Here is a 15,285-nt window from a genome sequence, read left to right on the forward strand (position 1 = left end):
TATTTAAAGAACGTATACAACTCAACACCAAAAATAATCCAATTAAAAATGGGCAGAGGACATGAACAGACATTTTTACAAAGACATCCAGATGGCCAATAAACACATGAAAAGATGCTTAACATCACTCATCATCAGGATAATGCAAATCAAAACCACAATGAGATACTACCTCACACCTGTCAAAATGGCTACAATCAAAAAGCCATGAAATAACAAGTGTTGGCAAGAAGGTGGAGATAAAGGAACCCTTATGCACTGTTGGTGGGAATGCAAACTGGTACAACTACTGTGGAAAACAGTATGGAGTTTCCTCAAGAAATTAAAAATAGAATTATCATGTGATCCACCAATTACGTTATTGGGTATTTACCCAAAGAAAATGAAAACACTAATTTGAAAAGATATACACACTCCTATGTTTATTGAAGCATTATTTACAATAGCCAAGATAGAGAAGCAACCCAAATGTCCATCCATAGATGAACAGATAAAGATGTGGTGTATATATATTTATATATATATATACACACACACACACACATACAATGGAAGTCATGGGGATGTAATGTACAACACAGAGAATATAGTCAATAATATTATAATTTTGTATGGTGACAGATGCTAACTAAACATATTGTGGGGATGATTTCATAATATATAAAAATATTTAATCACTATGATGTACACCTGAAACTAAGAGGATATTGTATGGCAGTTATACTTTGATAAAAAAAAAGCTCCACACTTTATGCAAAGCTCTATGGTGTTCATTCCTGACTATGTGAATGGGTGTGTTTATTTTTCTTTCACATTATAAGTTTTGGCATGGATAGCTGAAGAGACTTGTACTTGAACTTGAACCATTTTAGGATGGTTTAAACCAATCGCACTTTCCATCCTAGGAAGGGCTAATTCTACACAAATGTCACAGTGGGAAGGAGGGAAGTGACATATACTGGGGGAAAAAAAACCTAGTCTTTTAATTAGAGCAATATTACAAATGAAAATGCACATATATTGTGTCACATGGAATTCAGTCCCCACATTGGTCTATACTTCCAGATCTAAGATTCACTGTCTCACATAACAGTAAGGGATGTTCAAGTGTACAGGTTCAGCTTCAAGGCTATGGGATCATATGAGAAACAGCACTGGGCAGCAAGCTGCCTGTTAGAGCAAGGGGGACAGGGACTGACCAGTGAGGAGCCCCGGACGGAGTGTGTGAGCACGCCCATTCAAAGTCACCTTTCAGAAGGTGGCAAAAAAGATGGTAATTAAATGACCAGGAAGCAAAATGCAGAGAAGGGACTTTGATTTCAGCAAATCATCTGAAAAAGGATTCCTATTATCAAATGCAACTGGCGGCATGTGAAATGAAACAGACAAGCAGGAACACTTCAAACAGTCTACAGAAAGGCAGGTGGGTGACTCGGTAAGTGGCCAACAGGGAAGTCTGCATTTTGGGAGAACGATTATCCAGCAATTTTTAAGTATGTAGGAAAAAAGAAATTGACAAGCTGGGGTGGGCAGTCGTATTTCAAGGAATTTTGAGAAGTCTGGAAAAATGGGCCCCTAGAATTTAGCGTGTGATTTTTCTACTGGACACAGCACAAGACCACGGACCACAGAGAAACAGAAAAACATTTAAGTCATGATTAAATGATTCCAATTGGAGTCTAATAAGTGAATTAGGAAACAATGTGCATTGGCAGCATCCTGCTTAACAGCTCTGAAGATGGAGACTGCACCAGGCGGCTTTCCTAAGGGAGTAACTTCTGGAGCCTCATAGTTCAAAAGGTAATGGCAGCCTTTTAAAGGGCTTGCTCAAATCCCATTTAGAATATTGTGCACAGCAGCACTTACCCACTAAAAATAGGCCATTCGAGTGTTTGGGGAAGTGCGGAGGGCGGCGGGGCTCGCAGGAGGAGAGGGCCATGTGAGGGCAGTCTTTGAGAGCTGAGCATGTTAAGATGTGAAAAGAGGTGATTTAATCAAGGTTTACGAGCATCTGATGGGCTCACACAAAGAAGCTAGGGCAAGACCTATTCACGCGGCCAGGAAAAAGGATGCTACAGACTGTTAATTAATATAAGGGGGAGGGATTCAGTAGGCAAGACCTTGTTTTTGCAGGGCCATCCATAAGTGGGGGAAATGAAGATGAGGCAGAGTTAAGAAAGAAAAGTGGGCACGGGACATGCCTTGTTAAAGCCTGCAGCAGACTTCTCCCCCCTCCACCCCAGGTTCCCATTTTGTGACTTCTCCCCAGCCTCACCGAGGCTCCTTCTGTCCTCCGTGTCCCGAGGGAGGAACAGTATCAGCAGGGCAGGAGGGGCTGCTCATTCTAAACACTGTCACGGGACTCAGCACGCAGGGTGTGCTAGGCTTGTGGTAGGTGTGTGTATATGCTCGCACAGGAGATGCTGCAGGACAGGTGCTTCTCAGGGGAAGGGGACATTCTAGTCACACATTTGTTACATGACTTTAAATGCGGACTGGTTCAGAAAGGAACGAATGATAAAAATGGGCTCCCTTCTTTTTCCAAAGTGGCAAGCCAATCAGCTGATGAATTTATTTCTCTGTCTTACACACACACACACACACACACGCACGCACGCACACACACGCAGAGTCACCGGTGGTGGATTTGTTCTCTTCACCGTTAATGATCTGTCCTGGCACTCCAAGGTGAAAACAAAGAATAAAATCCAGGCCAGCCTGGGCCCCAGACCCTCAGCGGCACTGCCGTCCTGTGGCAGCTGTCCAGCCGTGGATCATGACTGCTCAGCCAGCACCACGTGTTTCCAAATGGCTCCAGGCAAGCCCCTCCACAGGCAGCCAGAGTCAGCACTCACGAGGCCCTGACTGCTACAGCATCTGCCCCCGGGGCTGCCAACATTCCCGCTGGCCCTGCCAGGGCCTGGTCTGTCCTGGAAACTTGATGCGGCAGGAATGGGTGGGGGGAAATGGAGGGAAAGGCTCCCGAGGGGATCTTTGAACCTGAGGAGGCACCTGATCTTGACATCTCGTCCGTCTTGCAAAAGGAGCAGCTGACTGATGGTTGGCTTCCCCCTCCTCCCGCCCGGGCTGGAGGATGGTGGCCCTAGACTTGGTGGACGAAAACTGGCCTGGATTCGAACAAGAATACTGCTGGTGCTGCCGAGTTCAGGGCAATAATCGGTAATCACACTGGGGCCAAAATAAGCGAAACCATTTGCCCTTCCTGCTTGCAAAGAACCCTGCCAGTCTGTCTGACAACAGACAAGGCAGGCAGTGGTGGGCCAAGAATTAGCACTGGGGCTTGGCAGCATTTCACGGCACTTGAAAAGAATGTGGCCACAGCTGCATGTACACACTAACACACGTATGGGAGTGACTGACAAGGCACGGCGATGGCCTCAGTACGTCACTTAACCATGCTCAGTGACCTCTGATGATCAGCCATCATCTTCCTGCCTGCCTTACTTCTTTCTTACAGATGGCAGTTGGCACATCAGGATATGGCCCATCCTCGTGTTGTCTCATTTTGCCATCCCAAATATTCACTCTTAGCAAATCAAATTAACTTTTAAAATTATTACTATCATCAGTTAACAGCTGTGCCCCGACCAGTGGTCCCAAGCTTAGAGTCTGTTTCAGCACCACCTTCTTCTCAGGGAAAAACAAACTAGCTAGGGCTTTTGAATTTGGTCAAATGTGAAAACATTTTCTTTTCAGGGAAGATTTTTTACTCCCCTTTGAGTAAAAATTTTCTTTAACAATCGACTGATTCCCCTCTAGTTCAATATTTTGGGTGAGGTTAAAGCAACAATAAAATCCTATGTACAAGCTAAGGAACAAATGTGTTCATTTTTATAAATACTTGTATTTTTCTTTATTTTAAACAAATATTGGAGTCAAGTCTATAAAGATTTGAGGAGGAAAAGCCTTTGATCAAGAAATTTGATATTATACCAAAATATAGTTTATAATCGGAGGCATATAGGAAAAGATCGTCATATATGAAAGGTTTCAAAAATTAAGTACTCTTTGCAGAAAACAATAAAAATCCATATGTGATAAAAAGGCTTAGCAAGCCAGTAATAAAAGGAAACTTTCTTATCGTGATAAAGGGCATCCACAAAAATATATCATAAATGACAAACAGTTCATATTGAACATACATATTCTCTTTAAGATTAAGAGTGAGGCAAGGGTGCAGTCTCTCACTACTTCTGTCCTACCTTTTACTGCAAAGCTTAGCCACTGTAGCAAATAAGAAAAAGAAATAAAAGCTACAAAGATTGGAAAAGAGGAAACAAATTATCATTAATTGCAAATAATATAATTTTTCTGTGTGGAAAATCTAAAACAATATATGAGGAAATGATGTGAATAAATAAGAGAGTTTAGCAAATTTGCAGAATGTGAAGCCATACAAAAAGTGCATTTCTATGCACTATATAGCAGCAATCAATAAGCAAATTGTTATTTATAACAGCAATAAAAATATAAAGCACTTTGGGTTATATCAAACAAAAATTTTGCAAGCCATCATGGAGAAAATTTTAAATCTTTATTGAAAGATACTAAAGACACCTAAATAAACCAAGACCTATACTATGTTATATCATAACATATGGGCTTAATATCAAAGATGTCAGTTCTCGCCGAACTGATCTAAGGTTCAGTGCATTTCTTATCAAATCCAGTGGGGCTTTTCATGGAGCTTCACAAGTGTACTATAAAACTATTGGAAGAGGAAAGGGACAAAAATGCCCAAGACACCATGAAGAAGATGAACAGATTACATTAAAATTAAGAATTTCATTTTAATTCTGTTAACTGACACCATAAAGTGAAAAGACGAGGCTCAAAGTGTTAAAAATATATAACTAACATGAGTGTGTATCGAGAGTATATAAATAACTCCTGTGAATAAGAAGACAACCCATAAGAAAAATGGACAACTGTCATAAACGGGAGTTTCCCAGAAACGATCACAAATGGCCCATGAACAAATGAAAAGACACTGAGTTGTGTTACTAGGCAGGGCAGGGAAATTAAAACCACAGGAGGATACCTTTCCACACCACCAGAATGACCACATTTTTGAGTCCAACAGTGCCACAGGTGGACCGGGCTCTGGAGGCGTTCTCCAGCCCCTCCTAGTACACCTACTTTGGGGAAAATTTCAGCACCTCCTAGTACACCCAAGAGAAGTCCTCACACGTGAGTGTGCCCAAAGTGTCCATAGCATTGTTTGTGATGGCACCGAGCTGGGAACAAGTTAAACATCAATCAGTCGAACAGACAAATGAGCTGTGACAGTAATATGAGGGAATATTATACAGCAGGGTAAACAAATGTGTGAGAGGGAGCATTGACCTTTTCTACCCAGCCACGGAATTGACTCAAAAGTAAGAAAAACAAATTAATTTATTATTTAGGAAATCATATCTATGTGGTACACTTCTAAAACAAGGGTTGGCCTGGCGCTTGCTTTGGTATAAAGTTTTATTGGGACACAGCCACATCCATTTGCTTATATATGGTCTGTGGCTGTGTTCATACTACAACAGTAGAACTGAATACTTGTGATGAGGTTGTATGGCCCACAGAGTTGAAAATATTTACTATGGGCCCTTTATAGAGAAAGTTTGCTGATCCCTGCTTTATAGGAAAGAAAGGGAATGATTAACCAATCCTCATGTTAGTTGTTAACTTCCAAGGACACAGACCAGGTGTGATGAAAGAGGGCTTCTAACATCCTGAAGTAAGGAATCCTTTTTTAAAAAAAAAAAAATTTTTTTTCTTTTATTTGAGAGAGAGAGTGTGTGAGTATGAGCACAAGTGGGAGGAGCAGAGGGAGAGAGAATCTCAAGCAGACTTCCCCCTTAGCGCGGAGACCAACACGGGCTCAATCTGTCAACCCTGAGATCATGGCCTGACCAGAAATCAGGAGTTGGATGCTTAGACAACTGTGCTACCCAGGCGCCCCCAGGAATCCTTTCTTAAGAAAGGTGGGATGGCTGGGGTGCTTGGGTGGCTCAGCTGGTTAAGCGTCTGCCTTCAGCTCAGGTCATGGTCCCAGGACGTCCTGGGATCGAGCCCCCGTCAGGCTCCCTGCTCGGTGGGGAGTCTGCTTCTCCCTCTCCTTCTGCCCCTCCCCCTGCTACGCTCTCTCTCTCTCAAATAAATAAATAAAACCTTAAAAAAAAAAGGTGGGAGGGACACAGAATTCTAGTATTATTATCCCTTAAAGTGTACATATATGTTTTACATACTTTTTTGTTTGTATGATGTATTCTACAATTTAAACATAGTTTTTAAAGATTTCATTTATTTATTTATTTATTTATTTATTTATTTATTTATTTATTTATTTGAGAGAGAGAGAGAGAGAAAGAGAGCATGAGCAGGGGCTGGGGGGAGATGGGGAGGGGGGAGTAGACTCCTCACTGAGCATGGAGCCCAACTCAGAACTCGATCCCAGGACCCTGAGATCATGACCTGAGCCGAAGGCAGACACTTAACCAACTGAGCCACCCAGATGCTCCAATTTAAACATATTTTTAAGAGGAAAGAGAGATTGCTCCTGATCCTAGCAGTCACCACCTTGGGTACTGAGAACTCTAGAATTCTATGTCCTACATCTGTATCTAATACTGACTTTGTCATTATCTTGTTTTGTGCAGAGAAGGAAGTTCTCCTCACCTTTCTAAGCAAGAGACTGTGTCCAGGAATAGCTTTCTACTCTAAAATTCTAGCCCTCCCAGGGGTATAGGATGAAAAAGTTTCTTAGCATTTAAAAAGACAGAGGCACAGATCACCCAGTCTAACCACCACCCCGCCATTCAGAATTCCCTTAACAATGTCTTATACAAATGGCCTCCCCCTTTGCTTAAGCACATGCTAGGAGGAAGGCTGGGGTCACAAATAGCCTGTCTGTGGTTGTGGAATTCCCACCAGGACCAAGAGCTTCCATATCCTGCTCCCAAATCTCTCTCTTCAATTTCTGACTACTCTTAGCAGCCCCATGTTGAAAGGGACTTGAATATCATCTCATCTGGGCGTGTCTGTGGTGTGGAGGCTGTGCTTGGATGCATCTGGGATCCAGGCCTGTGTGTGGCCATGGGGACCATATGTGGACACGTCAAGAGTCCATGCACTTCTCTATGTGACCCTCCACTCTCAGGTCAGATACTCTGTTATCTTAGAATAAAATTTCTGCCACTCTAGCCTCTCCCATGGGTTCCCGTTTGGCTTTCTGGTTCATCACAAAACACATCCCTCATTCACAAGACATTATAAATGTTTGCATAGTCTTAGTAAAGTAAGTGTAATGTTCAACTTACCTGTAGAGATCTGGGATCAGCTTGTCCTCGTACCGAGCACATAGGTTGTTGAGAAGTTGCTCATGCTGGCCAAATAGGCGGATGTAGTTGGAGGCAGGGAAAGGCTCTTTAGAAAGGCACGTGATGGTTTCCACCATTTTATACTTGTTGATATGTATTCGGAAGTAAGTCCCATTTTTTGCATTACCTGTTACTATTTCTAAACCCTGGTGGGGGGTGGGGAGTGTGTGTGGGGAAAATCAGAAAAAAACAACATTAGAAACATTTCTGGACTTTGGGAACTTTATCATAGCAATTTATTTTTCATATGTAACAGACAGGTTACATCTTACATCTTACGTTGCAAATGACAGTAATAGATATTGACTAAACTCAACAGAAGCTAACCCTGTGTCAGCTACCACATACTGGACTTAATGACCAAATGTTCCTCAGGATATTTTAAACTGATTGCATTGTTCCACGTTTCCAAATCAGTTGCTAGGTTACAACCAATTCTCTGCTATTCAATACCTCGCACAGCTAGTACAAGGAACTGGGTTTATTCTCTTCTGTGAGGTGTGTTAAGATTGTTAATTTTTAAAATTTTTTTCACAGCACCGTTTTTGAGAGTAACTTCCTAGTCAACAGTGGTCAGAAAGAATGTCAGGTTTTTTAAAAACGTTTATGTTGGGGAGGCTCAGCTGTTTGGTCAGGTCTGTTCCCAGGAAGAAGGTTCAAGTTCACGGGCAGGAAGTACACATGCACGTGCTGAAGGCTACTTGTTAGTTTGTAAGTTGTCAAAGTTGCGGATGCATGGCTTTGTGTCCCCTAGAAGTTGGTTAAAACTGCCACATGAACCCACATGGAAAGGGAAGATGCTGCTCGATAAATCCCATGTCACGATCACTTTTTCTATTTCAGCCCCTAACAGCTACTGATCTACCAACCGGAGACACGCACCCCACCAGCTCAGGCAACCAAACTGAGAACCTTCAGTGGAAAAACATGGTGCTGTTGGTAGCAGCTGAATGTGCACTTTGCCCCTAGACTCTGAACTTAGTACACAGTTACATTCAATAAAACTTTCCTGAAAGCATATAGATTTAAGCTTTTGCTCTGCACATCAATGTGGCATTTTAGAAATCCAAGGCAAGTTGGACTACACTGATCCCAGACATTTACTTAGTCCTGGACATCCCCTGTGGATTTTGTCTAAACAAGGACACATGGTTTAAATGAATTTTTAAATAAATTAAAACAACTGGTGGGTGTTTGGGCATCACATGGCAAGCCCTAGGGAGGAATCAGCCAATGGAAAGGGCACATGGTGAGATATACAGAAGGGATGTCAGGTAAACCCTGGGCTAACCCCATGTATGTGTGTGAAACTGGGTACCTGGGGGTCAGGGAGAGAGCAGATATGGCTTAGGAAAGGCACTGGGGTGGCACCTCGAGGGAGGTGCAAGGCATCCATCACTCACAGAGATGGATGGATACAGACAGGAAATCTACCTCCATAGCAACACGGAAGGCATCAGCTAACAGGACAACAGTACATCCACACAATGGGATGCAACACATCCAACAAAGATCATTGGGAAACTATATTCCACAACAGGAAAATATGTTTACAGTACATTTGATACTATTGAAGTATAGTTTAAAAAGTTATATTTTATAACTTATACAGTATCGTTCTATTTTTATAAACATACACAGTATCATTCTATTTGTTTTCTATCAACAGTTTAACTGTTCAAGTGGTCAATTTCTGTGGTTGACTGATGAGGTCACTGTTAGTATTTCTCTTTCTGCTCATTTGACTACCCGTCCTTTCTATTTTTTAAAAATGACTATCACTTCTAACATGATAAAAAGTTATTCTTAAATACAGTGGCTGTGTTGTGGCAAGGAATCAGACAGGGAGAGAGAGAAAGAGAAATGAAACAGAGCAGAAGGAGCAAGGGAGAAGGAAGGAGGGAAGGAGGGACCCTGGAAGGGAGGAGTTGGATGCAGAAGAGTGGGGCTTGTCTGAACTCAAGAAGAGTCTGGAAAAGGCTGGGCCTGAGCCACTGGCTGTAGACGGCCTGCTCTCCGTATCCGATCATAGCCCTCACCCTCTGCTCCTGCCGCAAGTATTTCTCTAGTCCTAGATAGCCCCACAGACTTTTTTCCATCGGGTGTGTTTCCTCAAGTCTTGACTTCTCAGACTGAGCAACGATCTCCCAGAATGGGGCGTGTGACATCACAGGGTCAGCTTTACCTGGCAGCCCACTGTAGCAAAGGCTATTTCTGAATTAAATATACAAGGCGCTATGAGAGTGAAGAATGTGCCCACCACCTGTGTTCCTAAGATTAAATATAAGACTTTAAAGACCATTTGAGTTTGGCAATCGCAGCTTTAGGCTTAGCTGCCTCCCTTCCACCCCAGCGGTGGGAAGTGAACTTTTTTCTCAGGAGAGGTGCCTAGGTGAAAGTCGAGTGAGTCTCTGAGGAGGGGCTGCTCCCTGGCCTCGGTGGTAGGGCAGCTGTGGGGTCCAGGAGAGGGGCCACTGCCAAGAGCTCCGGCATAGATTTAGTGCCAGGTGTCCCCAGGGCTCACTGGAGGGCAGAGTCCACAACCCCACAAGGTCTTGGTCCCTCCACCTTCTCTTTAAGATTTCTTTAAGCTAAGGGATTAAGGAAGGAAACCCAGGCATCAAAGGGGCATACCCTGTGAACCACCCATATGACAGACTGTGACTTTGCAAAGCATTTCACTTCTGCTCATGAGGACTCTTAGTTTAGGGGGACTGATTTGGCCAAGGCTGAGCACCTCAACACAAGGACCACAGTAACTTAGTTGGTGGTGTCTTGACAAGTTTTTGCAGAGCTGAAGTTGCTCCACAGGAGGGTGATAGAGTCAGCATCGTTTTCAATGATTTCTTGTCATGGTATCTGTTGGGGGTTGTTTGGTCTTATTTTTTAATTTAAAGATTGAATGACAATCTTTGGGTTGCCTCTGTATGTCTTCGCACATTATAGCTATGAGGGCTTTAAGAGGGCAGAAAGCAGCCATACTGTAGTGGAACAAAATGACCATGCTGTGCTATGAGAGCTAATCTCAACTATGGAAGTAATTTTGTCCATTTTAATGAGATCTGGCACTGTGTTAGCATAACCAGGGGGCTGTTCTGGGAATGTGGAATGCATTGAAATATTTTTCATTGACATTAAAGACAAGCCATCTACAGATGGGCTTCTCAGACACAAATTACTCTGATAGGGCCAGGCAGACTTATCTGAATTTCCTAGGTCATTCCTAGTCACAGTTACTGACAGACTAGGAAAATCCAGTGAAGTCCAGAACTCTTTCTGCCTATCGTCACAGAAAATCACTCCACAAAAGGATGGCTTGAGGCAGCTTCCAGCCCTGCCACCCCATAAGGCATTTTGAGGTAATGATGATGATTTCATACACTTTCCAATTTTGTGGGATGTGTCTAGTTGCTTCCTTTATTGTTAGGAAATGTGGATGTTTTTTTTTTTTTTTTGAAGCGTGGATCTTGAATTTAAGATTTTGGCGGAGTAACTGGTTCTGGTGTAGTATTTTTCCCCCTTCCTTTTTCCTGAATACAATTATCCTTTTGAGTTCTTTATGATTTTGACAAAGGTTGGAAGATGGCTCTGGAATTCATGCCAAATGGAAGACACAGGAGTAATCAGACTTGGTGTGCAAGAAATCAAGTCCCCAGCTCTCGTGATGAACACACAATTTTAAAATTTGATGGTATCCAAGGCAGAATTTGTTGTGACAAATTTCTTTATTCCATGGTGTATAAGCCAACAAAGCATGTGGACTGGAATCTGTAAATTAGTTTATTATGTAGGGGTCCCCTTTCTTCTTTTTGTCAGGTTACCTCTCAGAGAGCTCATGAATTACTAAAGTGTCTTCTTACTTAAATATTCCAATTAGTGAGTGCTATAAAAGTCTGGTAAAATTCATCTGCACTACATTTATTGTAAGAATAGCAATTCATTTCTCTAGTGAAATATTGTTCGATGGGCTCCATTCTCAATCAATTGGTTATATTTAGGTGACTGCCTGACCATTTTGGCAACAATTTTACTTAATCAAATTAATTCCAACCCCAAAAGATTGCCATGGAACCATCCTACATTTTTTTTCTTGGAGAATAAAATGGAAAAAATCTGTTTAGATCTTCTGTACTAATTAAAAAGGAAGCCCACCTGGCAAAATGGTTAATTAAAGTCAGGGGTCCTGTTTCAAACACTGTCATAGCACCAGCCAAAGAATCTATTTAAGTTGCATTCTTATTAAAACTCATTATCTTTTTTAAAAAATCCCTTTTTAAGGGGGTTTTTATTAAAAACCTCCTCCGACTTTATTCAGAGAGAGGGCCAGGGGTTCATAAATAAATCACACTGCATTGAGGAAATCACACAGTGTCCTTGAAGAATCTGGTTCTGTCTGAAACCAAGTCCAATATTTTCTAGCTCTTGAACCTAATATTTGAGTCCAGTTATTTATCTCCGATGACCAAAGTGCTCAGCCTCTGAACACAACATCTGGGCTTCATCCTATCTATCTAATGCCCCACGTCATCGGTAGCAGATTGTATTTTCCAAAGATGGCCACAACAATGTCCCCCATCCCACATACTCATCTGCAATATGACCTTGACACTCTTCCCATTGAGAGATGACCTCTATGTCCTCTCTTCGTCAATCCCGGTAGTCTGTGATTGCTTCAACAGATGGTGTGGGGAAGTGACACTGTGTGACTGTGGTCATAAGAGGCACTGCCACTCCACTTGCACTCGGAGCCCTGAGCCATCACATAAGAAGTCTGACTACTCTGAGGCTACCGTGCTGTGAGGAAGCCCAGGCAACCAGGATAGCACAGGTGTGATGCTCTGGTCAGCACTCCCCGTGACTGAGTCCTCCCAGCCCAGGTGAGTACAAGCCTTCAGAGGATCTGCCCACTGAGTCACAACAAATCTTCCAGTCTTCCCAGCTGAGGCTCCAGACACCGTGGGGTGGAAAGCCATTCCCGCTGTGTCCTGTCCAAATTCCTGACCCACAGAATCTGTGAGCAGAATCAAATGGCCATTTCATGTTGCTAAATTCTATTATACTGCAATAGACAGCATAACACTATTCTCTATGATCTTTTCTTTATTTGCAAGAAAATCTGGAATCAGACCATGTATACAGGATACACCTAAAAGAATCTGGCAGAAACCCAACGGAAATAAGTTTTAAATACATAACATCTATCCTTCCCCTGCAAGAACCAGGTTTCATTATTTATCTGGAACTGTAATTGACAACATCCACCACTGACTAATTACCTGTTTTGTTCCTTAAAGGCACTGTTACTTTATTTGTGATCCCTAATAGGACCAGAAATACAGAGAAGTTGGTAACTTGCTAAAGTCCAGGGGAAGTACAAGGAAGAGTGGGGATTCTGATTTCCAGAAGGGAGAAAGATGAGAGGCAAATAGCCTGTGCCATTTTGAGTCTGCCTCCCTTAAAGGAATTTTCTAACAGCTTCTACTTACATCTCATTGGCCAAAACCTGCCACAAGGCTAACCCTATTCTCAAGGAAATCTGGGAAATGTGTTTATTTTACATTGGTCAGCCTGTTAAATATTCAGGATAAGAAAATAGGCAACTTACACTGGGCACCTGGGTGGCTCAGCCGTTAAGTGTCTGCCTTCGGCTCAAGTCAGGATCCCAGGGTCCTGGGATCGAGTCCCACATCGGGCTCCCTGCTCAGTGGGAAGCCTGCTTCTCCCTCTCCTACTCCCTCTGCTTGTGTTCCTGCTCTTGCTATCTTTCTCTCTGTCAAATAAATAAATAAAATCTTTAAAAAAAAAGAAAATAGGCAACTTAGTGTCTGCCTCACTGACAAAAAAGCAAACATGACACATCAGAAAGGCCACCCCCAAATGACAGCAAACACCAGTTTGGGACCATCTGCCAGATGATCTAATCTGAGGAGGTTGCCGACTGACCAACCACACTGCGTCCTTTCTAGTTACCTTGAACCCAGGGGGTATCCCACCCCACAGCTTCTACTTTTCCTGGATGGCCCTTCCAGGGTAATTCAGGCAGAGTGGGAGAACAATGGGCTCTGGATAGACATCCCAGACCCTAAGCAATGTATTTGTACATTGCCACAAAAGTGGTTAGTTACCTCTTGGTGCATCACAGATTACCTCAAAACTTAGCAACTTACTGTCCTTCAGCAGGCGAATGGATAAATAATTTGTGTTCTATCCAGACAATGGAATATTATTCAGCACTAAAAGGAAATTCCTTATCAAGCCATAAAAAGACATGGAGGAAACAAAGGCACATTACTAAGTGAAAGCAGCAATCTGAAATCATACTGTATGAGTCCAACTATATGACATTCTGGAAAAGGCAAAACTATAGAGACGGTGAAAAGATCAATGGTTGCCGGAGGTTGTGGGGAGGGAAAGATGAATAGGCACAGAACATAGGAATTTTAGAGCCATGAAACTACTCTGTATGACAATGTAATGGTGGACACATCATTATACATTTGCCCAAACACATAGAATGTTTAACATCAAGAGTGAACCCTAAAGTAAACTGTGGACTTTGGGTGACAATAAGGTGTTGATGTAAATTCATCCATGGTAACAAATATACCACTCTGGTGGGGGTGTTGATCACTGAAGAGGTTATGTGTAAATGGAGATGGGGTACCTGGGAAATCTTGGTACTTTCCTCTCCATTTTGCTGTGAACCTAAGCCTGCTCTAGAAAATATTCTATTAAAAAATACTTAATGTCTTAAAACAACAATAAACTATTACCTCAATGTTTGGGAGTCAGAAATTAGGAGCAGCTTAGCTTGGGGGACTCTGGCTCAAGGTCTCCTATAGGTTTATAGTAAAGATGTCTGCTGGGGCCACATCATCTGAAGCCTTGACTGGGGCTGGAGGCTCCACGTCCAAGGCAGCTCCCTCACATGACTGATAAATTGCTAATGGCTGGTACAGGAATCCTCAATTCCTTACCACATAGGCCTCTCCAATTGGTGGCCTGGGTGACCTCACCACACGGCAGTAAGTGATCCAGGAGGGTGCAATTTGGAGCTGTAATACCTTTCATGACTTAGCCTTAGAAGTCACACACTGTCATTTCCATAATATCCTGCCCTATTTCATGTGGGAGGGGACCACACAAGGGCAAGAATACCAAAGGGCAAGAATCATGGGGCCATCTTGGGAGCTGGCTACCACAGTGGTTTTTCTGATGAACCAGTACATTATACTAAAGACTCTGAATAGAGAATTTCATCCCCCTGTAAACAAAGTGTTATATTTGAAAGTAAAATGAAATTCAGGAATAATACTTACAAAATTAGGCTGGGCCATTTGTACCTCTAAGGGAGTTGGAATGGCAGGTTTGGCAATATGCAGATAATGGTAAGACCCAGGAAGAATGCCTCCTATAGGAAATGGCAGATTTTCCAGATTTTAATTTAGTTGTTAATGAAGTGGTAATGGAGTTTATATATCTGTATATAGCACATAGGACATAGGCTAAACAGAGATGCCTACCATGGTGTATACTACTCAAACTATCCCCCTAAAGTACTAGTATTAGCAAGAAACTCCCTGAGATTGATGTTATTTAACAAAATCAATGTGAATGTGCCACTATAGCCCATAATATAGCCAGCAATGCCCCAGGAAGACGTGCCAACCCAATCCTGGGTATACTGTGATTTCCCATAACCCCCGGCACTCTAACCTATGCCTGCCAAAGCCAGACCAAGACCTACGGAGGCCTTAAATGTTGCAGTGATATTCTCATTCCCTGTCACTCTTTCACTATGTAACCAAAATATTAAAGTGGATGTTATTAAGGAAAATCAACAAAGTTCTTGTTCAATACTTTAGAAAATTATCATTATGAAATCCTT

The 15,285-nt window shown here is 42.4% G+C and overlaps 1 protein-coding gene across 1 annotated transcript in view; it reads right to left on the reverse strand.

Moving 5' to 3' along the window:
* The window catches only part of CFAP61 (cilia and flagella associated protein 61), a 294,422-nt gene that overhangs the window by 46,289 nt on the left and 232,848 nt on the right, over positions 1–15,285 (reverse strand). The window contains exons 23-24 of the mRNA XM_028123773.1: positions 14,717–14,808; positions 7,338–7,543 (exon numbers count right to left, since the gene is read on the reverse strand). Coding sequence (XP_027979574.1) covers positions 7,338–7,543; positions 14,717–14,808 — 298 coding nt within the window. The remainder of the gene's footprint in view (positions 1–7,337; positions 7,544–14,716; positions 14,809–15,285) is intronic.

Source organism: Eumetopias jubatus, unplaced genomic scaffold (assembly GCF_037043125.1).
Source record: "Eumetopias jubatus isolate StellerSeaLion01/CBP00866 unplaced genomic scaffold, mEumJub1_p1.0 scaffold_9, whole genome shotgun sequence".
NCBI classification, from domain to species: Eukaryota; Metazoa; Chordata; class Mammalia; order Carnivora; family Otariidae; genus Eumetopias; species Eumetopias jubatus.